The sequence below is a fragment of the Nicrophorus vespilloides genome, unplaced genomic scaffold (genome assembly GCF_001412225.1).
Source record: "Nicrophorus vespilloides isolate i.1.1-1 unplaced genomic scaffold, Nicve_v1.0, whole genome shotgun sequence".
In the NCBI taxonomy this organism is placed as follows: Eukaryota; Metazoa; Arthropoda; class Insecta; order Coleoptera; family Silphidae; genus Nicrophorus; species Nicrophorus vespilloides.
Genome location: NW_017096641.1, coordinates 22,031 through 47,849, shown reverse-complemented (window position 1 = coordinate 47,849; position 25,819 = coordinate 22,031). Strand labels below are relative to the sequence as shown.

The following is a 25,819-nucleotide window of genomic DNA, read 5'->3' as shown; positions in this document are numbered from 1 at the left end:
CCTGTCATCGTGATCATCGTCGCAGCACCCTATCTCCATCTGTCACGCAGTTGGATCTAGGTTCAAAGGCGTCCTAGGTTCCCAAGATCCGAACACATCTCCTATGCTATATTTCCTGGATCCATTTTTATTTATAATATTATATCAATAGTGAAATATATAATATAGTCAATTTATATTTGTTTTGTTATTTTGAATTAAAATCAGTTATGGTTTTTTGATATATGAAAAATTACAAATTAATAATAAGGTTAAAATAACATTTTCTAGTGAAATGTTACTATTATCTTTGTATTCCACGAGTGCGCTTATGAATCATCTTTGAAATCGAAAACAAACTGGATAATGTTATTGTTGCATTAAGTTCTCTCGTGCGATGTTGCGAAAGCACAAATGTGGCGGGGTAGCTTTCAATTTCGATGTATCAATAGATTGAAAATTCTATTGCTTATATTAAAAATAGATGGTGATCGGTGAATTCCATTTACTCACTCTCCCGCAGAGTCCTTCAATGATCAATAACATTTTTCCCCGAAACAAAAAGTATATGCAAGTCATCAAGAAAATACATCCGCTTGCCGAATTAAGTGAAAATATAATCAATAATGGTGTAACCTCTAAAAAGTAATATTTACTCCAGAGTAAAAGTTTGTTCCTTATTGTCTTAATTGCTGGTTGTGAGAAGTGATGCATGATCAGCGATCAATGGGAATTTACGAACGTTAGGTTTGGACCACGATCGCGGTGGAATTTTTAATGATGCAAAAGAAGAGAGGAGCGCATAATAATGTAGGAACTAAGTAAAAGAGTCGATATTTATGGTCCCATTAAGTAGCTTGCAGATAGTAGATATTAACAAAGTTGGAGATATCTGTGTGTATGGAATTAGTAATAAATATCGTATTTACTTAAAGGGCCAGCGACGCGCCACTATCATCCGATTTACGGTTTACTAATGAGGCTGTTATCATCCGATCGGAGCACGTAATGCAGATTTACGGTAGAAACAGAGGGCGTCAGGTGAGGGGAACGATTGGAGGGCATTCAGCCGGCAACCAGCCGTCCCCCCATTTCCATTTCCATTCCCATTGCCGCCGCCCGAGGGGAAATGCGAAAACAACCCTTTCGGCCCATCCCGGTAATCCTACTGTGATAATTCCATTTTCCGCGGTAGCGCGTTTGATGATCTTACATTTATATCAATCAACACGTATTTGCAACGTGTTGCGGTCACAATCAACACCGGATGCGAACTCTGTATCAATATTGCGATTAGCAAAACTGGACGTCACACCTCCCTTAACCGTGCTGCCCATATCGGCAAAACAATTCAATCCCAGCACGCACCAATCATAAATCTCCATGCATTTATTTCAATGCGGATTTCTGCTGTTTACACGACAGCATAAATAATTCGGATGAGCCGATGTACACGCAATGCATCCGCAGCCTCCTGTTTGTTTTTCATTGCATCCATCCATTTCGACAATTTGCGTGCTCCAACGATTAATTGCATCGATGCTATTAACACGAGGAATTTAAATGCCTCCAATTAATTCATTAGCTAATTGGAACGCTATGCCTGCCCGACGGTGATCAGACAAACAATAACACCTCAGTGGAACTAGTTCAGATCACAAGACTTTCCATGCTTCAAATACTAAACATTTTCTTTTTTTCTATTTTAGGTCAGATGAGGACGACCCAAGTGGAAGCAAATACACAAGAATGGAAGACGACAACATTCAGGATAAGGAGCGTTTTGCAAGGTATCTATCAACTCCTAGATCTAAAACATTTTGTTTTTTTTTTTTAATAGGTTCAACTTTGTTCTTTTACATTTTATAAAGAACTCAATTATAAAACGTACCAACTGAATTAGCGAGCAAAGAAGCGATCATAACGACTCCCCAGAGTTTAATTAAAACAAAATCTCATTGTCTTTATTTCCCTTTCCATAGCAAAGAAGAAGAAAAAAAAAACAATCCGTAAAATTTGCATGTTAATTAATTTTGTTGTTAATCCAAGTTCATTAATTCGTTCATTAAAATTTGTTTCCTAATTTTGCATAACAAATAATTTCCTAATATTAAATTGTTATTTGCGTAAACTGACATTTGAATATTTAGTTGAAAATGAAACAACATATGAATACAAAGAAATTAATGTACTTTAATGCAATTACTGAAAAGTAATAAACGAAGTAATTTAAATCCTGAGGTGCTTTGTAACAGTGCAAACAAACAACGACTGTAACCACTTTCTTCTTGTTCTTCTTACAGTAAGCTGTGATCAACGTGTGGTATTTTCTCTCGCTCGTACTCTCCTGCGCAGTGCTTAACTCGACTGGAGAATTGCCATGAAATTTTTACGATTTATTGTATGAACGACTGTTTTCGCAGCTTTTACACCGGAAGCTCGTAAAACTCACATGAGTTGTAATTGTAGATTTATGATATACCTCACTCTTTCATTGCAGGTCGACAATGTTTCTTTTGTATCGGCCTCATATTTACTGACCAAAATGGATCAGACCTTCTCAATTTTAACGTTCTTTTAGGGTTTATGTATAGTATTTCAAAATATGAACAATATGACTCTGTCCATTTCAGAGTGTGTTTATTTGGCCTGAAATGGAAGAGCCTAGCCTCCTCAATTCAACTACATTTCATACGCGTGGACATCCATAATAATATGCAATTCTATTGTGTAAGCATTGCAGTGTGTAATTGCAGCTACTAGTTCAGTTTCAGAAATATCTAACAATAATTGATAGACCTAACCATGACTTATGTCCCATGTCACGCATATTGTAGATGATTAAATAAAATCTGTCCACAATTGTTGATTGGAAATTACTGTATTTAATGGTTTGTTGCGTATATCGGACGTAATGTAGTTGGAGTAGGGTGGAAGTTGAAGGGGGAAAACACTACAAGATTTGTTTAATTAAACTACATGGGTAATGGTACGAAAAGTCATAACAGTATTGTTTACATCCCGTGCGCGTCTTAATTAATCCAAATGAGCGGTCTTCCGTTTCCGCTCCGGGAAAGCAGTGAAGAAATGAAGAACAATGTTGCGAATGTTTGGAAATCATGTGTGTCGCGGTCATAAAGTGCTGTTAAATTTGACGAGCGCAGAAGTATGGATGCATGTACCAAGATAATGCAATTACTGGCGCCGACGGGATTCGAGGTTTACCTAGTTTTCGGAGTTCCAAAGCCCCCGTCTTCGGATTAAACTAATTCGAAAGCAGCGCGCAATAAAAATGAGTTTATCGCTTGAAAATTGGAGCCGCTTTTACGGTCGTCCACAGAGAGAAAGAATAATGATGTTGTCTTCTTTCCTTAAGACAGTGGACATAGAAATTGAAAGAAAAAGAAACATACATTGTTATCACTTAATAAATATTAGAAACGAAATGCCAATTATACTCGAATGAAAACTTTTCAAAATTAAGAACTAGTAAACCTATCTCTAACTAAACCTCAGTTGCATAGAGATGAAATAGAGGTAATTTTGTGAGAGTAGTGTAAATGATTGATTAAGAACGTAATTTGAATGAATACTGTCATTTAATTGAGGTTGTTTTTTGAGTTGTCAAATCTAGGTGGGTTTAAAGATTAGACAGCTGCGGTGAAGTTGGCTCAAAATTTGATGGTTCTTTAGTTTCCGGTTTCCTAAGTCAATTTGAGAGGATAACGAGGCACGCGATGAGGAGAGGAGACCTGGTCTCTGATTTACCGTGGAGACTGGGAGCAAAGACGCGATGGCGGAGGTCGTCGATGGGACGTATATATTAAAAGGGAGCATCGCATCGTGTTCTCGAGCAGTCGTGACTAGCCGCGGGGGAGGCGACCGGCGGCCTGCAGTTCCCACGCTGCTGAGGTGCTCTCCCTTCTCAGCTCAACTCAGCTCAGTTCGCCTTGCCTCACCTCTCTTCACCTCATCTTACCATGCTATGCTATGCCATGCCGCAGCTCATGCACCTCCATCCACCTCATCCACCTCGCGCGCCGATCATCCTCTCATTTCCTAGTGTCGCAATCCGCGCGCTCCGCAATATGCTAAGAAAGGTTACATACGTATTTGAACATACCGAACCCATATTTTACCATCTTCAGGCGGCACGCCTCCAGCGGGGCACAACTTTCCGTCTCCCTCGCTCCCGCTTGGCTCTCTTCCACTCTACTCCTTTCCACCACTCTCGACAATGTACTTTCAATAATTTCAATGGATTCTGATCTACTGACCCTGGCGTACCCCCAGGCTATGACCTCTCCATCCGTAAATCCCAAAACATCCAGTGCAACTTTTTCTTATTCTTCGCCATCACCGTCATCATCATCATCATCATTTCGCTCTTTCTACATCTCCTAGAATCGTAATTACATTTTCTTTCCGAAGGTCACACCGACAACACGTGGATCAACACAATCACCAATTACTCATCATCTTTATTTTATCTTCATATTTTTTTTTTACTACTTCTCGTCTCCTTCGTTCGCCTGCAACCCATCATTACTCCTCACCGAAAACCGGCCAGCGTCAAGAAAAAACCATTCAATTCAATCGTGGGAAATCGAACCACAATTTTCCATCGCCTCGAAAAATCAATCTTGCACAAATTGAGTAACTTTGCAAATGAAATGAAAAACGGACTTTAGGTTTTTCTATATGGTTTGGCATAAAATTATCACATCATTCGAATTTGGTTTATAGCAAAATATATTCCTAATGCGTGTTTTTAAAGGAACAAAATTATTTAGTATTTTTCTTTGAATATTTTTCGAAATGTGGCGGTACGAATTAAAGTAAAATGCGCTGGAATCAGATTCAAGGTTTACCGTATATGTTTTAATATAATTATTTATAACATTTCGAAGGATAGACCATCGCACGCTCCCCGTCGGTTTTCGCCCGATTACGCAACGCAACAACACTTATACACACACATACCTATCTATACACATATACGTACAACAAATGGCTTGCATAACTCTCGCGCCGCAGCAGTAAGTGGCGATTGGCGAGAGAAGGTATTTCGTAACGCGAAGATAGGCGGCGAACTGTTATAAAACCCGAAAGGATGTTTCAACCCTTCGTGCTCTGAGTTTCTCGCACGCACGTCAGAGATCCCAAGTACGAATTATTGACGAGGCGCTTTCACTTTTGGACCGACAATTGCTGGAAACCAATTAGCTTTTCGCAAACCACCTCGGGTGGCATCCGTCAACTATACGTCTCTGACGAGGTGTCATCTTCGTTGATGGCTTATGACTCATTTCAGAAATAATTGAAAATCTTCTATAGAAAAACAAACAACTATGGACAACTATGGACAAGTTTACTCTTTTTTGTATTTAGTCTTGTATTTTCTAAAAAAAACAATTTTTAAGGATAATAGATCAATTCTATTTTTAGTTTATTAAGTAACTCAGCTTAGAGATTCTTAAATTTTCATACTTTATAATAATGATATTCATCAGGAAAGTTTATTCAATTTATGTTGGCTGAGTTCATGTTGTTCTTACATAATAGTTTGTAAGTAATTGTGTGTTGATTTTGCTATGGTGCTAATATAATTTTCCCATAGATATACAATGGTGCTGTCAGCGTGTCGTTGTGTACTTATAGCTTTTGAATCCTTTAGGGGAGGTATAATGAGGGATTAGGTGATGCGCTTGCTTGAGTGGGATAAAGAGGTGGGATTAGCGGACGGGGCGATCAGCGGACAACAAGGGATGGCATTGTATATTTAAGTAAATGCGGTATTGAAATGTTAATCGAGGGATGATCGAATTGCGGAATGCTCAGAGATGAAGGATGATCAGAGGGTTTTCGACGTCGGTCGAATCGGGTCCGGTCCGTAACATGATTGTGGTAAATAATCAATAATTGACGGCATGCTAAATAATAATGATTATCTCGGTTACTGGACGTGGGACCGAACGGCCGGTCGACCAACTAATGGCCGTAATAGAGATTACAGAGGCACATAATAGCCCAGCAATTGGTCGGGCCGGCTCCGAACCTGATATCTACTAGTTCTTATTATCCTTCCACGATTTGAACTAATTCCCCTCGATACGGAATGCAATTATAAACTGCCGTCCCCCCGAAAACAAGAAGGAAATGTCGAAAAAGAAAAAAAAAACTTACTCAAGGGATTTGGCCCTTTGTGTGTGTAGTAAGTACGTATGTGCGGATCGAGAGAGTATCGATTGAGTTCAAGTTTGTTTTATATACTGTCTGTATAATTTAGTTGGCGACGGACTCGTAAAACGTTCACTTGAGACACCGGCAATCTCGCTACATCGGGACAAGTCCTGCACCTGCCCTATTCCGCAGAGCACATAAACTTCAGACCATTCCAATCTAGCTGAAAGTTAATAAAATTTCCGCCAATTTCTAAATACGCCTGGAATCTGTTCAAAAGTTGACACGCCACTTTCGCAGATCATCCATCAGTTGTCGTTGATAGTTGTGTACACCAACTTGTCATATTTTTTGTAATTACCAATGGCTTTGCTTCCGACTTACAGTAGGGAGAATCATTGCGAGATTGAACGGCGGAGGAGGAACAAGATGACAGCGTACATCACTGAGCTGTCCGACATGGTACCGACTTGCAGTGCTCTGGCCCGAAAACCGGACAAACTAACGATCCTGAGGATGGCCGTAGCCCACATGAAGGCCCTTCGAGGTAAGTACCATCGCACTTTTCCTTTTTCTCTATTTCAGACTCGGACCTCTTTCCCATCAGCCGCGAGCATTTTGTTCCACAATCGTAATTTACACAACAGTTATGATTTAAACAGCGTGAACCCAGCGTGCCATATTAATCTCTACCATAGTTGAGGCGCATCTGAAATAACAACCTGACCTAAACCAACTGGGAGAGAACACCTGGAGCGAGACTTTAACATATGACACCATATTACAATCTTATCCTCACATCTTCCATACTTTTCTCAAAAAGCCAAAATGAAAATACAAATATTTAATTCGTTATTATAATTCACTTAAAATTATTTTGTCTCTTTCTTCAGCCATAATAATTTCACCTTGACTTACTTCCTTCGGGCATATTTGAAAGAACCAAACTATCGGTAATGATAAGTTTTTACTAAACTACATTTCTAAACCCATGCCTTTTTCTATCATTACTACTAATAATAGATTGAATTCGGAATATTCAAATAAATAATGAAAAGTTTCGCATTCAAAGTTGAAAAATAACATTTCAGTGATTTTCTCGGAATCTTTAATATATTAACTGAATTTAAAAAAAAATGCATATGTAAACTAGATGTTTGGAATCCGCTGTTTTATAGAATGAAAATTTTGAAGAGTTGCACATACAGACAAAATTTACTACACGGCCGTGTGCGAGATGTTGGGAATGTGCGCGCGGAAAGAAATAGTTGTTGATTTTATTTAAATAATAACAACATTAATCGTACGTTTCGTCGAGTTGCTATCCCATGGCCCATAACTAACGAGATAATATCTTCGTAGTTTCCAGGTACCAAGCGAGCTACTAGTGGAGAGACCACCATTATTGTGTACATAGCGTATTTATGCAACAAAACAATAACCACTAAAACGACCATTTTGAGTTATGGCCTTTCCATGACAATGTGCTGGCTTATATGTTGAAATATTAATATATTACAAAATGGAAAAGGGACTGGACGGCGGGGAGCAATGGAGAGAAGGCACACAAGAACAGCGAAAAATAAAACTAAAGAAATAAAACAAAGCACATATAAACTGAAATAGAAAAAAAATAAAAAAGCAAAAATAAGGACAACGTAGTAGGAAAATATATATAAAAAAAAACGATGTTTTGAGTATGAAAAAAAAATTTAGCGGCAATGTCGTGACCGAATAATACGCTACTTGTTCTCCGCCTTTCCAAAGTGCGGCAAACAAATATACTGTTATCAAATCCGAGTTTTCAAATGCTTTGGTTCTCTCTAGCACACACCCTGTATATATCTGTTTTATATATAAATTTATATATATATATAATAAAAGCTGGTGCCGGATGGACAAACGTGTCGCTTGCATGAAAATCAGTTTCAAATATTAAAAGTACAATAGCCTCTGTGGAAAAGAAAATGTTCCTGGCATTAATGTCGATTTGTATGCGAGTCCCGTCCGGCCCCCAAATTGTAACTTAACCATTCTTCGACATGAAGATTCAATTTACCTCCCATACCAAAAAAAAATATATATAATACAACAGTGAACGCTAAGTATAAAGAAGGATAGACGGTCGAATGTTGAACAAATTGAAGCCACCAAAGAGCGAAGTCCGACTTCACTCCGTCCCTCTTTTTCTCTCCGTCACACGTCAACCATTTATAATATAAAACTTTTCCCAGCCGTCTCCCTAGCCGCGTTTAAAAGTGTTCCAGGATTGTTTATACTTGAATGTAATTACATATAGCTTTAGGTTGTTAAGTTGCAGCCGGACCAAGAAGTATATTTTTGCTCGCCTGTTTATATAAGAAAATGTATCTGAATTTCCATTGCAACACTTATCCAAAAACATATATTCCGTATACATTAATGGAGTATTGTATCGATACAAAGTATACATCGAATGATAACAATTCTTATCTCTACGTGCCAAACGTCTTGTGCAAATTACAAGTGGTTTAAATAACACCGGAGCGGAAAAAAAAACATACATACACATGTACGCAGCTCAGCTTATAAAAGATAAATGCAGAATTGTTCGAAATATTTTTTTTTAAGATTGCAATTTCTTTTGACATGCTGTGATTGAAGGGAAAATTGGATAATTGGATCGTTAGCAAGAGAAGCGAAATATGTTTTTGTTTTGCATTTTTTTTTTATGGTTCGAAGGAAGAAAAGTTGAAGAGTTCGTTGCGGAGATGAAGAGACCTGAGGCCGTTTTCTCTCCAATTTTCACCCGTCCGTTCTGCGAATTGAGCGTCGCGCTGTATTTTGCAAATGATTTCGAATGTTTGAATAAATTATTGGCCACTTAATATTCAATATCGACAATGGCATAGTCCGAGCGGACGTACAAACTATTGTTTACTTATTTGTATGCATCATTTGTTCATTACAAATATTCAAAATGGCCGAACGGAATATCATATTAAACCGCTGCCGCTGCTTCACGGAATCGAACACATTCAAATACCAACGATTCACTTTCTTTTTAGCTATTTTTATTTTATACCGCATACACACATATTTATCCTACGGTTCTTATTTTATTCCTTGCCTTTCGAGCATTTATTCTGCGTCTCCGTACACGTTCTCTCAAATTCAAAAACATTCCTTGGATTATATATTCCCGATTGTTTTTCCTTTTTTTTATATGTATTTACTTAATATTTGCGGCTCTCGGTCGCTTATCAAATGGAAAACGTGACTTTTGCAATATGATTAATGTTTTATACTTAGGAGTTAACAAAACTTTTGTACTTGTTAGGTACTGGTAATACGAGCACGGATGGATCATACAAACCATCCTTTTTGACGGATCAGGAACTCAAGCATCTGATCTTGGAGGCGGCCGATGGATTCCTGTTTGTAGTCAGCTGTGATACCGGCCGTGTGATCTACGTCTCGGATTCTGTAGCGCCTGTATTGAATTATTCGCAGAGCGATTGGTACGGCTCGTGTATCTACGATAACATCCATCCAGAAGATCAAGAGAAAGTTCGAGAGCAGTTATCAACACAGGAACCTCAAAATACCGGCAGGATACTTGATCTCAAAACTGGTACTGTGAAGAAGGAAGGACACCAGTGTAAGTTGGTTTATCATTCAAAGATTTTCGTATTGCTTATGATGTGATTTCTTTTAGCTTCAATGCGAATGTGCATGGGTTCGAGGAGAGGATTTATATGCCGCATGAAGGTGGGGAACATCGCCGCCGAGAACATGGCTGTAGGTCATTTGAATCGATTAAAACAACGAAATAGTTTAGGACCTGGTAGGGATGGTCAGAATTATGCCGTCGTTCATTGCACCGGTTATATTAAGAACTGGCCTCCGACTGGTAAGAGTTAGCCTTCCGCTATGGTTTTGTCTTATAATTTTCTATGAAAATAAGGTTCAATTTTAATTATACGACAATTGCCCAGGACCGATTTTAAGAGGAGAAAATATCAGATATGTTCACAGGCGTCCAGCTGGACAGGCAGTCAGAGGACGATCTGCATTCTTCACACTGTTGCTTGGTGGCCATCGGTCGTCTGCAGGTCACTTCGACACCCAACACCAATGAACTTTCAGGTTCAAATAGCACCGCGGAATTCATATCTCGCCATTCGATGGATGGTAAATTCAGTTTTGTGGACCAACGTGTTATAGGGCTGTTAGGATATTCTCCGCCAGAATTATTAGGAAAAAGTTGCTTCGAGTTCTTCCATCCCGAAGATCAGAGCCACATGAAAGATAGCTTTGAACAAGGTTCCGTTTATTAATTAACGCACAATTTTGTAGTTGTTACCTTACTAACGTATTGTTCTTATCGTTTCAGTGTTGAAATTGAAGGGTCAAGTGCTATCAGTCATGTACAGATTCCGAGCCAAAAATAGGGAATACGTATGGCTGCGTACCTCCGCGTACGCTTTCCTGAATCCTTACACTGATGATGTTGAATACATCGTATGTACAAATTCGACGGCGAAATCGTTGCATTCCGGCACTGAAGCGCCAGCAGAGCCTGCAGAGCAAGTCCCATACCAGCAACCAGGTTTAGATTATAGTTTGCAGAGGCGAGACACGGGAATTTACTCTCATATGATTCCATCAACGCACATACAGAGTAAGTACTACTACTAAACTATCGAAATCAATGTTTTACACTTGATTGCTTTTAGCGCCTCAGCAAGTTCCGAGACCGAGCAGTGGTCAGAATGTGTATAGTAATTATGAAACGACGGCTTCCCCGATTGCTTACGGATCACCGTCACAAACTAGTGCTAGTAGTAGCAGTGCTGGTGTTTTAGGACGTTTAGCTAAAGGTACTACTACCAGTCCTACTCCTGCTGCGGCCGCTTGGAGTCTTCGCCAACCTCAATCCGCACCGGAGGGCTATCAGTACAATCAGTCTAGCCCCAGGTCACCGGGACCTACTTATACTCAGCTCAGCGGCGGAGCGCGGGCAACCACCGCACCTAGTGCTTATCAATGGACCTGGCAGGGATCCAGTCAAGGATCCGACTCAGGTGGTCCAGGATCCAGTGGTTCGGGCCCACCCCCACAGTCTCAACCGCACGAGCTCTCCGATATGCTCCAGATGTTGGACCAGAGCGGCACCGCATCCTTTGAAGACCTGAACATGTTCAACACGACATTCGAGTAGCTTTATGTATTTTCTTTGAAACAGCTAATTTCTTTAATTAATTTTTATTTTTATTTTCAAATTGTTTTTGTGTCTTTCATTAAATCAATTATTAATAATTAATTATAAAAATACAACTTGGGTTTCTGACCAACATTCAGTCACTTCCGCAGAATCATTATAATTATTGATTGAATCTTTATTGGCATATTATTTACATCTACAAAATATACAATCATAAATAATAAACAAAAGAATACCGATAACACAACTTGAGGAAAGTAAATCCTTGTATCCTTGACATAAAAAAAATGTAAACCTATTTTAATGCAATGTGGAATTATTTTTATGTAATTGACTATTGTTACTTGGCACTTAACCTATTAAGAATTGAAAATACTCTACACCGAATACCGAAGATTTTAGCATTGATTGATTAGTTTTCTAGAAAATCAAATTAATTTTATTCATTTTGAGCGCTCCATATGGAAAACAACAAAATCCGTGAGTTTTCAACTGGAGCGCTACTGTACATCATCTAAATTTTTGGTTGCGACTACAAAAATATTGCTAAAATAGATAAAGTATAAAATTTGTATTTTTTTATACACGTAATTATTAAAATATTTTGCTAATAAAAGCATAATAAGTAATCAATATATTGTGGTACAATACGTAGTATTCAGGAAGCGGCATATTGTCTGGTGATTTAATTTTCAGGAAATATTGAAACAATTGTAAGTATTTTACTCTTTAATTTCTGATTAAGTTTATTAAATTTTAAAATTTACATTACTGTACATTAAAGTGTTATATATTAAAAACACTAAACTATTGAAATCACTTCTTAAGAATACAAAGAAAATTTACAAGTAAAAGTATCTATATTAAACAAGTTTAAAAATATTACACATTATTGGTTAATACTTTTCATTTGATGAAGGTAGTCACATAAAAGTTGCTTTTGTGGCAGTAATTCTTCCTCTCTCCTATAAACTTTAACAGCCATACCTGAGTCCACTGTAATTGCTAAATTAACAATTATTAATAAATAATTTTAACCAACATTTAAAATAAGAATAACATACTTTCTGACTGAAGTCCATTATATTTGGCAATTGCGTGTACTAAAAATCGTTCATAGCAGTTCTTAGGAAAATGGTAATATTTGAGTAAAGGTGGATGTGTGTAAATAAATGTTGTGAGTACTAACTCAATGGATTTCAACAGGTCATATCTGAAATCCTTTTTGCTAGCAATAGCTACCCTTATTTTTTTAGGAATATTCATGTAAGGGTTATTATTAACCCAGTTGCTTGTAGAAATAACGCAACTATTCTCTTCATAATCATTCAAAAATTCAATAGGATCATTTGTGATTTCCATGAGCAATTGAAACTTCGATTTATTGCCATTCAATATGTTATCCGATTCATCCTCTTCCTTCAATGTCTCTAAAAACTTAACTGGAATACAAGCAAATATAATACATGTTTTGCATTTTGTTAGGTTTACACACTATTTAAAGCTCTTCTGACTCTTCGTTGTCCAGCATGCCTACGCAGACTTACATTGAAATTTATATTAAGACCTCTGGAGGTCCTTAGAGGTTGTCTATGTCTGATCTGTTCACTTTGCAGTCCCTCATCTTCCGAATCTTGGGTGGTATAACCAGAACTTTAAATTTGATTAAATATGGTATAAATAAACTAAGAAAACTATAGTTACTGTACAGATTCCGGATTTGAAGGGATACTTGGTGCCTGACAAACAACTCTCCTCTCTCTTACAACCCCCATTTTTCTAAAATTCAAATCCTTTTAGTTTTATAGATACATAATTTATAAGAAAGAAATATTGGTAAATAAACAGACTTTGTTGAATATACAGCAGATACAATGGTCAATTGAATTGCACAAATCTGTCAATTCTTATATAATAATTGTTAATATAGATGGCGTTAGGTCACCAATTTTCTTGTATGCTTTTGGGTTCTAATAGGAATCATACAAATATGTAAATTTGTATGATGTTTTTCGCACTTTTTACCGCAATTAATGCTTAATGGCAATATATCTAATTATTTTATATTTGAATTTCCGTTAAAATTCATTCATTGGTTAAGGTCATGATACCAATATTATTGTATCATGGATCAATGCATCTATGATTCAAATACAGTGAAACCTCGCTTAACGAACATAATCCTTTCAAAAATTTTCGTATTTTTACTTGTATAGTCAAATTCTCGTATAGTGAAACAACTTTTCCTATACTAATTTAAAATAGGATAATACGTTCCATGCCAGATGAAAAAAATATAACTTGGTCTCGTTTTTTAATGATTTTGCTTTTCATATCTATGGTTATTTTTATCCTTTGTCGATAATGTAATTATTTTAAGGGGTTATCGAGAAATTCACGAAATACTGAAAAGAAACAGTACGTAAATTTTGTTTTATAAAAAGTTGTCCATCTTACGCAATCATGAAATGCAACAAAAGTTACGTAATTTTCGTGTTTTTAAGAAAAAAACGTGAAACTCGTCGAATCTCAACGAAAGAGCGATTTTGAAGAAATCATATTTTTTTTCTCAATTTCGTAGCAGGCGACCCGACGATAGCGCGAAAATGCTTTAAATTGTCTGGTCGATCATGTAATAATTATTATTATTTTATTTTTTAATTTTATTTTTTTTGTCATATATTTCTTGTAAATTATCAGGTTGACTTCGTGTAATTGTCTATAAACATCTTTAATAGTCCATTCACCTTTTTATTATTATATTTTTAATTTGCTTGTTTATATGCTCTGTTCGTTTGTTTGTACCGTGTATTTATTTACTGTTTTATGCCTAGTATGGTGCTTTATTATTGAATGGAGGTATCAGAACAGAACAGAACAGATTATGTAATTATCTTAAGGGATTGTCGAGAAACTCACGAAATACAGAAAAAAATTGCAAAAATCGTCTCTTCCCTGTTACGTAACGAACGTTACGAAATTTTGTTTCAAAAATCATGAAACGCAATCATGAAACGCAACAAAAGTTACGTAATTTTCGTGTAATTAAGAAAAAACGTGAAAACGTCGCATCTCAACGAAAAAGCGATTGTGAAGAAAATCCTATTCATTTTTTTCAATTTCTGCAGCTCTTAGAAATGCTCGTTATGTAGGGTGTTCGTTAAGCGAGGTTCCATTATATTTAAATTAACTGGGCAAAAATCAAAGGATGGATTTTGTAATTGTAGCAGAAAGAATTAAAAATATAAGAAATAATTAAAAAGTTTAATCTATTATCATACAACAAACATTATACTTTGATAATTGTTTTTATCACTGGCTTTATAAATAAAAACAATCTCATGTAATATAGATAACAATTAAAAATGTCAACTGGCAATAATCGCACCTCGGATAGACCTCATTGGTTACAATATCGCCACTGCGCAAATAAAAAGGTCAAAGTTTTCAAAAAGATTGACAATCTTTAAACTATTGTCAAGATCATGATACAAATATTCTATCGTGGATCAATGCTTCCTAGATTAAATGTTCAAATTCATTGAGCAAAAATCCAAGGATGGATTTTGTAATGGTAACAGAAAGCATTAAAAATATAAATTGAAAAAAAATAAGAAGTAATTCAATAGCTAAATTTATTATCATACAGCAGACATAATACCTTAAAGCAATGCATAGATAAAAATAATTGGTTTTGTCAGTGGTTTTGTAAATAAAAACAATCTACTTGAGACTGTTTTTAAACAGATAATAATTACATTGATTATATAGTAAAAGGATCAAAGTTTTCAGGAAGATTGACAATCTTTAAACTTTCAATCCACAGCTTTTTCGCATCTTCCATATTTTCTGCAGCTGAAGTACTAGAAGTGGGTTTACATTCAGCGTAATACAAACCAGTTTCTTTTCCTGCCTCCTCGCTAACTGCACAATGTATGGTTGTCTGTGCACCTTGTTCAGGGGTCTTCATGAACCATCCTCCAACAGCTTTGAACATGCGAGTCAACCCTTGGAAATAAGTAGAATCCAAATGTCTAGTCAATTCCGTGTTGATTACGCCTGGATGCAAACTGTAAACAGTAACACCAGTAATCCCGGATTCTAAAACAATACAGTTACTACTAGTTGCTTTATCTTCGAAATAGAACCTTTTAATTTCAGAGCTAGCTGTCTGGTGAAGAGTATGTTACACAATTTGCTTTGTCCATAGGCGCCTATCGCGCTGTAACTGCGCTTTTCCCAATTTATATCATCAAGGTCCAGTTTGCCATCTGCAATATGTTTTATATAATTAAATTATTCGCATTTCAAATACGATGTGAATGTTACTCATGTGTGCTAAAGAGGAAACATTGACTATCCTAGCTGGCGCCGATTTTATTATTTTCGGTAGCAACAGCATGGTCAATAGGAAATGGCCAAAATGGTTAGTCCCAATTTGCATTTCGAAGCCGTCCGCTGTACGCTCCAAAGGACACATCATAACTCCCGCATTGTTGATAAGCAAATCAATCTTTTTCTCCTCTTCGTTCAATTGCAACGCAATATCCCTAACCGACTTCAAACTGCTCAGGTCCAATGGGATCACACTTAAGTTGCCCAAGTTTTCTTGTCCTTTGCATTCCTGTTTGATCTCCTCCATTGCCTCCTTAGCCTTCTCCAAGTTTCTGCAAGCCATGATCACTTTCGCACCTGCATAACAATGTTTGAGATTGGTAACTTGAATACATTTGTTTGTTGGAAATCTGATTATGTTTTTGCGAGCGAATGTCCTTGAAATGAATACATATTTGTTTGTTTGTTTGTTTGGTCTCAACTGAAATGCACTAATGCTTTTCAAGGATGAGGTTTTACCTACAGCTGACATTGAATAAGAATCAATTTTAATAAATAATAATCTTTTATGCATCTATTGTGTATTTGAATGCATCTATTCATATGTTTGCGAGATATTTTAAATATCAATATTACACGCTGATGCGATATAATTTACTTTGAAAATGAAATAAATCAATCATGAAGCGCTGTTGTCATTAGAAACATGAAATAATAGAACATTACTACCTACGGTTCTGAATAATTTAAGCTCTAAGAATCAATAACGGTAGTTAATGGGGTCAGCTACGATTTGTATTTTTATTCCGTATAGGCAAAAAATATTATTGCGATGTTCTCACCTCTTTGGTATAGGTCCCTTGCTGTTATTTTACCAATTCCTGTGTTACATCCAGTTATAACGGCGGTTTTCCCGTCTAATCTAGCCGTCGATGCACATTTGGCATTAAAGAGACCCATCATATAAAGGATAGAAATTTTCTTTAAAAGGATTAATTAGATAATCGAGGACTACTGATTGTCTCCACAACCTAGGACAGACTGAAACGCGTACAAGTGAAGCAAAACATATAGCGTTATCTTACATTCTCCCACTTCGTTCAACGAGCCAAAAATATATACTTGTATATAATCGCATATATATACAAATATAGTACAACTCTAGTAGATTGTTTGTAAATCATTTTTTTAAAAAAACTATGTTTACATTGACATGAATTAAATTATAGAGCAAACATCATTTTTAAACTGTTATTCAATTCAAATCAATAAACATTTAACTAATTAAATAAACTTTTTGAAATTGAATATAATTTAATTGACTTTTAGATTGGTTTTTAAAAACTTTTGAATAACGCGTATTTATATAAATTTGGATCCAACAGATGGAGCAAATACAAACAAAAACAACAAAATTAAAAACTGTTAAATTTTAAATTTTTGAAAACTCTAAAATCATTTATCAAAGCAAACGTTATTTACTTCTAATCACAGCATTTTCTTACAATTATGACTACTACATTGCTTCTATAACTTAGTTAATTTACATTAAATTATATGATGTTAGAATAATGTTGATGTAACCTGAGATGTAAGTATGTAACATGGGTTGCATGGGTTTTTCCACTCCCAAAATGCACTCGACAGAGATTGGCGATTGATTCATGAAAGCTCTTCTGTTGTTTATGCATGCCAGAGGGAGTGAAATACAGAAACATCCTACTCGTACTGTGAATATGTTTTGAATAGGTTTCGACGTTTGTGCTTAGTGGATGCGGTTTCTCTAAATAGCATCTAGATCTGCGGAGGCTGTATCGTCAGACTCCAACCTATGGTAACTATTGTTACCATATGAAAAGTGTTGGTGCTTAAAGGATGTTGTTAATTGATGGTTATGTTTGTGTTTTGACCTGCGTCCAATATTAAGATGAATTGGTTGAGCTGCTTTGCATGCAAGCAGAAAACCATTGAAAATGTCAAGACTCTGGATTTCAGCCGGACTTCAATATCAGAGGTGCCTCCAGAGGTTTTCAACTTTGAACGAACCCTGGAGAACCTATACCTCGATGGAAATAAGGTACTTGAACAATTAATGCTAGCTTTGAATTTTCAATATAATTGGATAAATATTTACAGATTGTTGAATTGCCAAGAACATTATTTCAATGTGAAGAGCTGAGGTACTTAGATATAAGTGATAATGAAATTCAATTAGTGCCAACCTTAGTCTCTAAATTGGTTAATTTGCAAACACTGAACATCAGCCGCAATTGCTTGAAGCATTCTAATATTCCAGTGAACATACATCGGTGCCAAAAACTGACTGTTCTTGATATGAGCTCAAACACATTAGATAAGCTACCAGAAGGTTTAACCAGTTTGGTGAATCTTCAAGAACTATATCTAAATGATACTTATATTGAATTTTTACCAGCCAATTTTGGTAGATTGAATAATTTGAAGATACTTGAACTGAGGGATAACAATCTATCTGCCCTGCCAAAGTCTTTAAGACGACTTAACGCGTTGGTGCGTTTAGATCTAAGCAATAATGATTTCACAGATATGGTAATTATTATAAATTAAAATTAAAGTTATAGAAATCTATAGTTTTTTTATTCATTTGTTTTAAGCCAGAGGTTATTGCTAGTATGGTAAACCTGAAGGAGCTTTGGTTAAATGGGAATTGCATTACATCCATAATCCTTGGTATTGGCAACCTACTGGAACTGCAAGACTTTGATGCTTCCAAAAACGATATTGAGACTGTGCCAAGCGAGATTGGACGCTGTACAAAACTCACGAGTCTAATACTAAGCCACAACCTTATAAAAGATTTCCCTCCTGTGTTGGAAGGAATGAAGGTACTGCAAACACTGAAATTAGATTTTAACTGCCTTGAGTCTTTACCTTATTGTATTGGGGATTTGGAAAGTTTGGAGGAACTTGATGTTCAAAATAATCAGATTTCCATTATACCAAATTCTTTTGGGTTTTTAAGGAAATTGAATTATTTCATAGCATCACATAATTTCCTTACATTTTTACCATCTGGTAAGAGAAATTGTGTTCTTGGGAAATTCTTTGCTAATACTACCTGTGTTTCAGAAATAGGAAGTTGCGTCTCACTGACTATTCTAAATTTGCACAACAATATGCTGAAGCGATTACCCGACGAAATTGGACATCTACAAAGCTTAACTTCGCTTGGATTAATTGGCAACAAATTGGAATTTCTACCGATTCCTATAGCAAATCTTCCGCTTCTACGAGCACTGTGGTTGACACAGAACCAAAGCCATCCATTAGTAAGCAGACCAACCAAAAAAGTGTTATCTTTAATTATCATATAGATTTAAAAAATGGTTAAAACTCATATGATAGTTGTTAAATCTAGCATGAAATATTCCGTTTTAGTTATTGATTACTGATTAACATTTGTTTATAGATTCCATTACAAACGGAGCAATTAGATCATGGTCAATTAGTATTAACGTGTTTCCTGTTGCCTCAAATACACATTACAAACCAGGACATGCATAAAGTATCACCAAACGAAGCAGTGTCGTTACCTAAGAGGCATATAGCCTTTTCGGAGCCAGGTTTACCTCGCGAGATGTTGCCGAAGTTGAACAGGGCTCCTACGCCTTACCCTAAAGACTTCCAGAGGTTCCAGCGATCTCTGAATAATCAGTTGCGTAAGAATCGCGAGGGAAACGCCCAGCCGTCTCTGAATTTGCGGATGGACCCCGGGCAGTCGTTGATCAAGGAAGCCAAAGTGATGAAGAACGAGATCAACGGGGAATTTAACGATTTAAAGAATTACGGCACTCAGACGGACTTCTTACCGGATGCTGTACCGAATTATGAGAACGACTTCTACAATGTGAACAAAAATGCTGTGATCGATCCTAATATGGATTACTACTCATTCAATGACAAGAACAGTTTGGAAGGATCAGAACAGTCGAAGCTCAGTTTAGAGCTGCAGGAGAAATGTTTGATGGTAACAGCAAAGCAGCCGCCGCCATATCACATAGCCGCTGCCTACTCAAAGAACGCGAAGTACTTCAACAAGATAGAGGACATACATCCGGAATATGCGGAGAAGCGGATGGAAGATAGCCCGATCGAGAAACCGAAGAAATTCACGCAGGATTTGCAAAAGGTTTCGCAGAACATTTCCATAGCGCAGCCGGTCTCTATGTACACGAAAGGTAAATCCGATGTAGACAACTTCTTCTTGCGTGATCTGAACAAACGGTACATCGACGATGATTCGTATGGGCCGAATGAGAACTATGAGAAAATGTATGCCGACAAGAAGTATTTGCATAATGTAAACGAGCAGCGGGTGGCAAAAAAAATGTTGGTGGTTTTGACGCCTTGCTGCTACGTTCTGGGCTTCACAGTCACGTACAATGAAAACGTAAATGTTCCAAACTGTTCGCATCTGCTTACAAACCAATTAAACCGATGTTTTTTTTTTCTTCTCTTTTCAGGGCGTCTTTGTGAGTAAGGTCGACGAGAACGGAAATGCTTTCCAAAAACTCTTCCCCGGCGACAAGATTTTAATGCTGGACAAAATCGATTTGACCAAGATGGAGCCCTGGCAAGCATACAAGACTGTTTTGATACAAGGTCCAGAAACTGAATCATTTTACATAACGCGATACTAGTTTATAAGTTACAACATCATCACCATCTTTCCATTAACAAACAAAAACATTGTTATTTCATTTATTTTGTGACTATATTTTATTACGTACTTGTGTTCATAGGTTTTAACTTGCAATATTCTTTTGTTCATATTTATATTTAAGGCTGTGATTTAAATGAGAAATAAGGAAAGAAACAAAAAAAAAGTAATATTAATAATCATATTATTTATTTAATATTTATAAATATATCTTTATATATATATACATATAATATTTTCTCCTAGATGTACAGGTTGTTGTTTATTTTTTAACTCTTTTGGTTTTTAGACATGTAAGTACATTATTGTACAAAAATAATATGAAAATTCCTGCCATAACTGACTTCAACAACTTGAAAGTAAATTTAGACTTAAGTTTAGTAACCTGTTGGAGTAGATAAAAAAAACTCTGCGCACAAAACGTTATATTCAAACTGAAAGACTTGATTATAATTATATATACCACATATATTGGTAATATCCTCTATGTACATAAGGTCGCTAACCGCGTATCTTTTTATATTTCTCTCTTAAAATATAACATTTTATATGCCAAAATATACATACATGTATTTACTTCTATTATTTACCTCAAATTTGTATAAGGGTATACCAAATTTTTATGTACAAAATAATCAAACATTTGTTCTTCTTACTGACAATTGTTATATTACCATCATTTAATATTTTTGTAAAGTGTGAGAAAAATATAATAAAAGTCTTAAAAAAAATACAAAGCAAATTTATTTTGAAAATAATTCGCTGTCGTAGAAAACGAAATTTGAAGGTTTTAAATACCGCAATAGTAAACCTATTGCGTTTACGGAATGTAAATAAATTGAATGGGAATATTTTGAAATTTAGTAACAATTTTATTATATGCTTTAGTTTATTTATTAACGAAAAAAATTATAGAGCCATTTACATGTTTTTGTTTTCATTGCATTATACACACTTTCGTATATATTATTTCTAACACATAAATGTAGTATAGGGTTTGTCGACATCTAACATGTATTATACATCAAGAGTTAAACAATATTAAGAGTAATAATTTATGGGCGGTTTAACTAATTAAGCTCCACCCACTATTTTCCAGACAGACCGCTTTCACTCTATATAAAGTATAAATTTAAAAAATATGTGTTATATATATATTTCACTTTAGTTGTTTTTTTTTGTTTGTTTCCTTTTTATATATAGAATAGATTTACATTGTATATAAACGTATGTTTAATATTTACTAACATATATCAAATTGTATCGATATGCTTACAAAAAAAACATAAATTCATTAAAGTAATGCAACTTTCGTCCTGCATGTTAAAACAATTTCAACGTTGAGGCCAACCCCATTTTAAGTAAACCGTGCACGACGCCCTTGTAGAGCTGTTAGCTCCGCCCACTATAAACATATAATACGTTTAAGGATCACAGTTATTTCAAATGTTAAATAGAATTAAAAAATAAAGAACATTTATTGGCTTATAAATATTTATACAAGTCAAAATAAACAGCTATAAACTTAAGACAAATGAATATCGTTAAGTCACAAGTTTTTCTTTTGCTATGAAACTTAAAGAGAAGTTAGTTCTGAGGAGACATTTAAGAGCCATAAGTAATTACCATTTTCAATACATTTAGTTATGTTGCGATTTTCTAAGTGAAACTACGGATTTAGTAATGACATGAAGTATCTGGAGTGTGTATATGATTTCCCAATGTGTTTCGTATCTGTAGTGTGAAATTTATATATAGCTATAGTATATATAATGTATATATATATATATAAACATCGAGAGATATATATATATTTTTTAACATCAAATGCAACATTTAATAGATATTAATTTAAGAGTGTGTTACTTGAAATTTCTTTCTTCATGAGTACAATATCATTAACATGTAAATGAGCAACTTTCTCTTTACGTTTCGGAGGTACAGACTGTTGGCAAAAACGTTTGAAAGCCTCGAGCTCGCGCTCATAGGCATCTAAGTCATCTTCTAAAATATCTTTGGGTGTGAAAACACTGTCTAAAAATAAATGATTAAAAATCGAGACGGCTCTTTAAGCTAAGTTAAACTTACCGTAGGGCCAATCATCTTTATCTAAATTAAACCCTCCGGTACGAATAATAGAAACGTCAGCAGCTTGCTCAGAATGATCGGTAAACTCAGTGAAATTACCATTTTTATTTACTTTAGTGATTTGAATACCCGGTAGGCCCCAGAGAATGTTTTGGGCGCTGAGTCGACTCAATTCATAATCATAGTGGTTGGTCGCGTGAGTAGCCCTAGGGCTTGGCGGACGGATGATCTTACGATCATCCGACAGGGTTGATTTTGTTTCAATACCGCTCGAATGTATAACCGGTTTTAAAAAATCCGAAATGGGAGATTCATTTTGAAGGGTCATCGGCCGAGGCCTGCGAATTGTCACCATACCGTTTGCGCCCTTCGAGATCGTTGCCTGCTCGTTCATGTCGATTATTGGCGGGACAGCGTCCGGCGGTTTGTTCACGATTTTATTCTGTAGCTTTTGAAAAATAGGATTCTTCAAAGTCACCATGTCCGCTTCGTCAATGGGCTCGTTCCTGCGATTACATCGGTTGTTGCAATTATCCTGTCGCATTTGCTGCTGCTGCTGCTCCTGGGACTTCTTCTTCTTCTTCTTGGTCTTCTTTCCGCTCGACTGTTGGATTAGTTTTTCGGTGTCGACAACGATTACTCCGGACTTGCTTACTGGAACGCCGTTATATTCCGCTGTTGATTGCACATTTGGAGTTTTTCTTGCTGCTAGCGGACCGTTGACTTTGGTTATTGTGATTCCCGGTGGTAACTTCAGAGACGGTATATCGATCAAAGTCTCTCTCATCTTGGATTTGTCGCAGCTGAGTTTCGGCACCTCCTGGATGATGGTGCGTTTGGTCGTCTCGACTTTGTGTATTCCCTTGGCCTCTAATTCCTTCCGGAAACTCCTGTCCACGGAGAGCGTCACCTTCATTTCGCTCATAGTCACGGTTTCCTCCTTCTCGGTAGACTTCGTTTGTAACATCGTCTTAGCCTTCTCGGCTTCCTTCTTCTTTTTCTTCTTCTTCTTCTTCGACGAAGCCGTCTTTGATTCATCCTTCTTCGGAACTGGAGGCTCTACTGTTTTTTCTGCATTACGATTGTTGTGACCATTCACCAAAGTGTAAAGCAGCTTGTCCTGATCTGGAGTAGATCCCTTCAGGGTGATGGTCACTGTAGGAGGGCAATTGTTGTTCTCCACAATCCTCTTGATTGTAACCATAGCAGGGATGGTTTCCTCGAGGAGTTCCGGTTCTGGAGGGGCCACCGGCACAGACTTCTTCTTTTTCTTGGTTTTAGATTCTAAGTAAAATGCACATTAATAATAAAAAAAAATTACTTGCTGTAAAAAACCCAAACATCCCTTATATTTCCTAAAATAATCAATTTATTCGCTTCGCATCTACCGATGTGAAACTAAATTATTTTAGCACATTTCAGTTATGCTTCAAGTAATAATTAAATGAGTACGTGAATAATTCCGAATTTATGAAATAGGAATAAGATAGTATTTCACTACAATATCACACATTAGTATCTGTAGATGCGAAGCAAATCTAACTCTAATTACATATAAGTATGGTGATGGTTACAATATATGTATTATATTACTTTTATATTTAAAAGAAAATCTATTGATCATAATTTACATGAAATTATCTGTCATATAAGAATGTATAAATTAAATTGATTATGAAAATTGGGATGCAATAAAAATATATGAAATTATTACCATGTTTCTTAGCCTGTTGCTGCTGCTGCTGTTTTAGTTGTTGCTGAAGCTTCTTCTTGTTGGCCTTTTTGATGGCGGCATCTTTTGCAGCCTGTTCTGCTTTAAGACGTTCCTCCTCCTTGCGTTTCTCTTCCAAAAGACGTAAAAGCTCCGCCTTGCGTTTCCTATCTTCTTCAGCTTTACGCTTGCGATTCTCCTCATCCTAGATGTAATAGAATGTATTTTACTCAAAAGATATTTACTACAACCAATTCTCTTACCTTCTTTTCCTTCTGTCTAGCCTTTTTGGCTGCCTTCTTCTGTGCAATCTCGTAGTCCTTTCCTTCAATGAACTTAATCAACTCATCAATATCAGTTTTGTATATATTATGCTGTTGATTTGAAGCTGGAGGTGCTGTAGCCACTTGCTGAATATTGGAGTTATTCTCTTTATCCTTCTGAACCTTTGTATCAACCGTTTGCTCTTTTGTTTCACCTTTCTTGGTGGTTGTCTTAACTTTTGGCATACAGATATCAAGGTTTTTCATCATTTTAGTAATTTTTAAGTTGTCTTCTAGGAGGAGGGGAGTATTTGTGCTTGTCTTCACCACTTTAGGCTGGAGATTCTCAGCCTTTTCTGTTTTTGGTTTGGCCAATGGGCCACTCTGGACACTGTATGTGATGTCAGGATTAAAAGGGTATTTCTCAATGCTCTTCTGAGCAGTGGATGCATGAAGCTTTCTCTGGTGCAAACGGATTCGCAGTCTATCCCTGGTTTCATTAACATTCTAAAAATAATAAATAAACAACTTTTTTATTTTATCAACATTAAACTGCAATTAAAATAGTTCTTATCAGAGGCAAGAACAAAGAACCTTTATCCTTGCATTTTTTTTTTTATTATTATTATTATTTCCTATAAATACTGGGAATGTTATCAATTGTTTGCTGTGACAAATAATTCGTTTCTTTTTCTCCCATTAGAATTTGTATGTACTAGCATAGGGCATTCGCGCAATAGAATGCAAATGGATGAAAGTGCTGATGGGGTTGTTTGGTTTTGGTATAGTACTGATATGACTTGATTTGACAGTGGTATGTGGGAGCAATTATTAAACTTACGCTAGAACGAGATACTCCTTTGGAGGCACTCATTGCGCCGTTCGACACTCCAATTGATACACTGGTGCACAAAGGTACGTCGCAAACGCTCATCTCCAAGTGTATCAATGCATCAATGCGGGTCACCTCGAATATCACAAACCATATATACTGATATATACCTATGTGTGTATGAGACTATTTTATGTTTGCTGTCATTGTTTATAACCTCAAAGTCTCTATCAAAATCATTGAATTGACATGCGCAATCTAGCTTGCACAGCAAGATTTGCAACATTTAACCCTCTACTGCAGATGTCGCTCTTTCCAACTTTACAATCTTCTTAAATTTTTAACTTATTTCTAAGAAATCTTGCAGTTACAGGTTTGTTGTTAACATATCATTTTAACAACATTCTTTTATTTAATATTGATTTCACTTTTGTATTCCATTTTAATTAGCCACGTGTTGAATAGCTTTAGAATGGTTCTTCAAAATCACAGCTTTTTGCTATGTTGCAGCTGTAACTATTTC

At 36.1% G+C, this 25,819-nt stretch overlaps 5 protein-coding genes across 14 annotated transcripts in view; 2 read left to right on the top strand and 3 right to left on the bottom strand.

The window, feature by feature from the left end:
• LOC108557683 (aryl hydrocarbon receptor nuclear translocator homolog) overlaps nt 1-11,918 on the top strand; it is a 28,821-nt gene extending 16,903 nt beyond the window's left edge. For 6 of the 7 annotated variants that reach the window (XM_017914311.1, XM_017914310.1, XM_017914307.1 and 3 more), the window contains 7 exons: nt 1,689-1,769; nt 6,549-6,709; nt 9,482-9,802; nt 9,860-10,054; nt 10,168-10,467; nt 10,538-10,825; nt 10,881-11,918. In XM_017914311.1, the coding sequence (XP_017769800.1) occupies nt 1,729-1,769; nt 6,549-6,709; nt 9,482-9,802; nt 9,860-10,054; nt 10,168-10,467; nt 10,538-10,825; nt 10,881-11,365 (1,791 nt within the window). In that variant the 5' untranslated portion in view covers nt 1,689-1,728 and the 3' untranslated portion in view covers nt 11,366-11,918. The remainder of the gene's footprint in view (nt 1-1,688; nt 1,770-6,548; nt 6,710-9,481; nt 9,803-9,859; nt 10,055-10,167; nt 10,468-10,537; nt 10,826-10,880) is intronic. The other variant, XM_017914306.1, reaches the window with a different exon arrangement.
• A 234-nt stretch (nt 11,919-12,152) lies between these two features.
• Nucleotides 12,153-13,268, bottom strand: LOC108557676. 2 transcript variants are annotated; one of them, XM_017914291.1, is made up of 5 exons: nt 13,219-13,268; nt 13,073-13,147; nt 12,864-13,021; nt 12,433-12,810; nt 12,153-12,373 (listed from the first exon to the last, which is right to left on the bottom strand). In XM_017914291.1, the coding sequence occupies exons 2-5, from the start codon at nt 13,141-13,143 to the stop codon at nt 12,258-12,260; spliced, it is 723 nt and encodes a 240-aa protein (XP_017769780.1). In that variant the 5' UTR covers nt 13,144-13,147; nt 13,219-13,268; the 3' UTR covers nt 12,153-12,257. The 2 variants fall into 2 exon arrangements, with proteins under 2 accessions (XP_017769780.1, XP_017769779.1); XM_017914290.1 differs by having other exon boundaries at nt 13,073-13,263.
• Nucleotides 13,269-14,986: 1,718 nt separating this feature from the next.
• Nucleotides 14,987-16,765, bottom strand: LOC108557673 (retinol dehydrogenase 13-like). The gene is made up of 4 exons (XM_017914287.1): nt 16,546-16,765; nt 15,698-16,060; nt 15,517-15,639; nt 14,987-15,469 (listed from the first exon to the last, which is right to left on the bottom strand). The coding sequence occupies exons 1-4, from the start codon at nt 16,664-16,666 to the stop codon at nt 15,132-15,134; spliced, it is 945 nt and encodes a 314-aa protein (XP_017769776.1). The 5' UTR covers nt 16,667-16,765; the 3' UTR covers nt 14,987-15,131.
• Nucleotides 16,766-17,317: 552 nt separating this feature from the next.
• On the top strand, nt 17,318-20,544 carry LOC108557687 (leucine-rich repeat-containing protein 1). Of its 3 annotated transcripts, none has more exons than XM_017914318.1 (7): nt 17,318-17,537; nt 17,631-17,780; nt 17,840-18,271; nt 18,337-18,757; nt 18,812-19,011; nt 19,152-20,132; nt 20,206-20,544. In XM_017914318.1, exons 1-7 carry the CDS (start codon nt 17,535-17,537, stop codon nt 20,380-20,382), a joined length of 2,364 nt encoding a protein of 787 aa, XP_017769807.1. In that variant the 5' UTR covers nt 17,318-17,534; the 3' UTR covers nt 20,383-20,544. The 3 variants fall into 3 exon arrangements, with proteins under 3 accessions (XP_017769807.1, XP_017769809.1, XP_017769808.1); XM_017914320.1 differs by having other exon boundaries at nt 19,152-19,920; nt 20,206-20,312; XM_017914319.1 differs by having other exon boundaries at nt 17,318-17,780.
• A 1,667-nt stretch (nt 20,545-22,211) lies between these two features.
• Nucleotides 22,212-25,536, bottom strand: LOC108557686 (stress response protein NST1-like). The gene is made up of 5 exons (XM_017914317.1): nt 25,306-25,536; nt 24,465-24,971; nt 24,205-24,406; nt 22,491-23,774; nt 22,212-22,436 (listed from the first exon to the last, which is right to left on the bottom strand). The coding sequence occupies exons 1-5, from the start codon at nt 25,396-25,398 to the stop codon at nt 22,249-22,251; spliced, it is 2,274 nt and encodes a 757-aa protein (XP_017769806.1). The 5' UTR covers nt 25,399-25,536; the 3' UTR covers nt 22,212-22,248.
• Nucleotides 25,537-25,819: the final 283 nt, after the last annotated feature.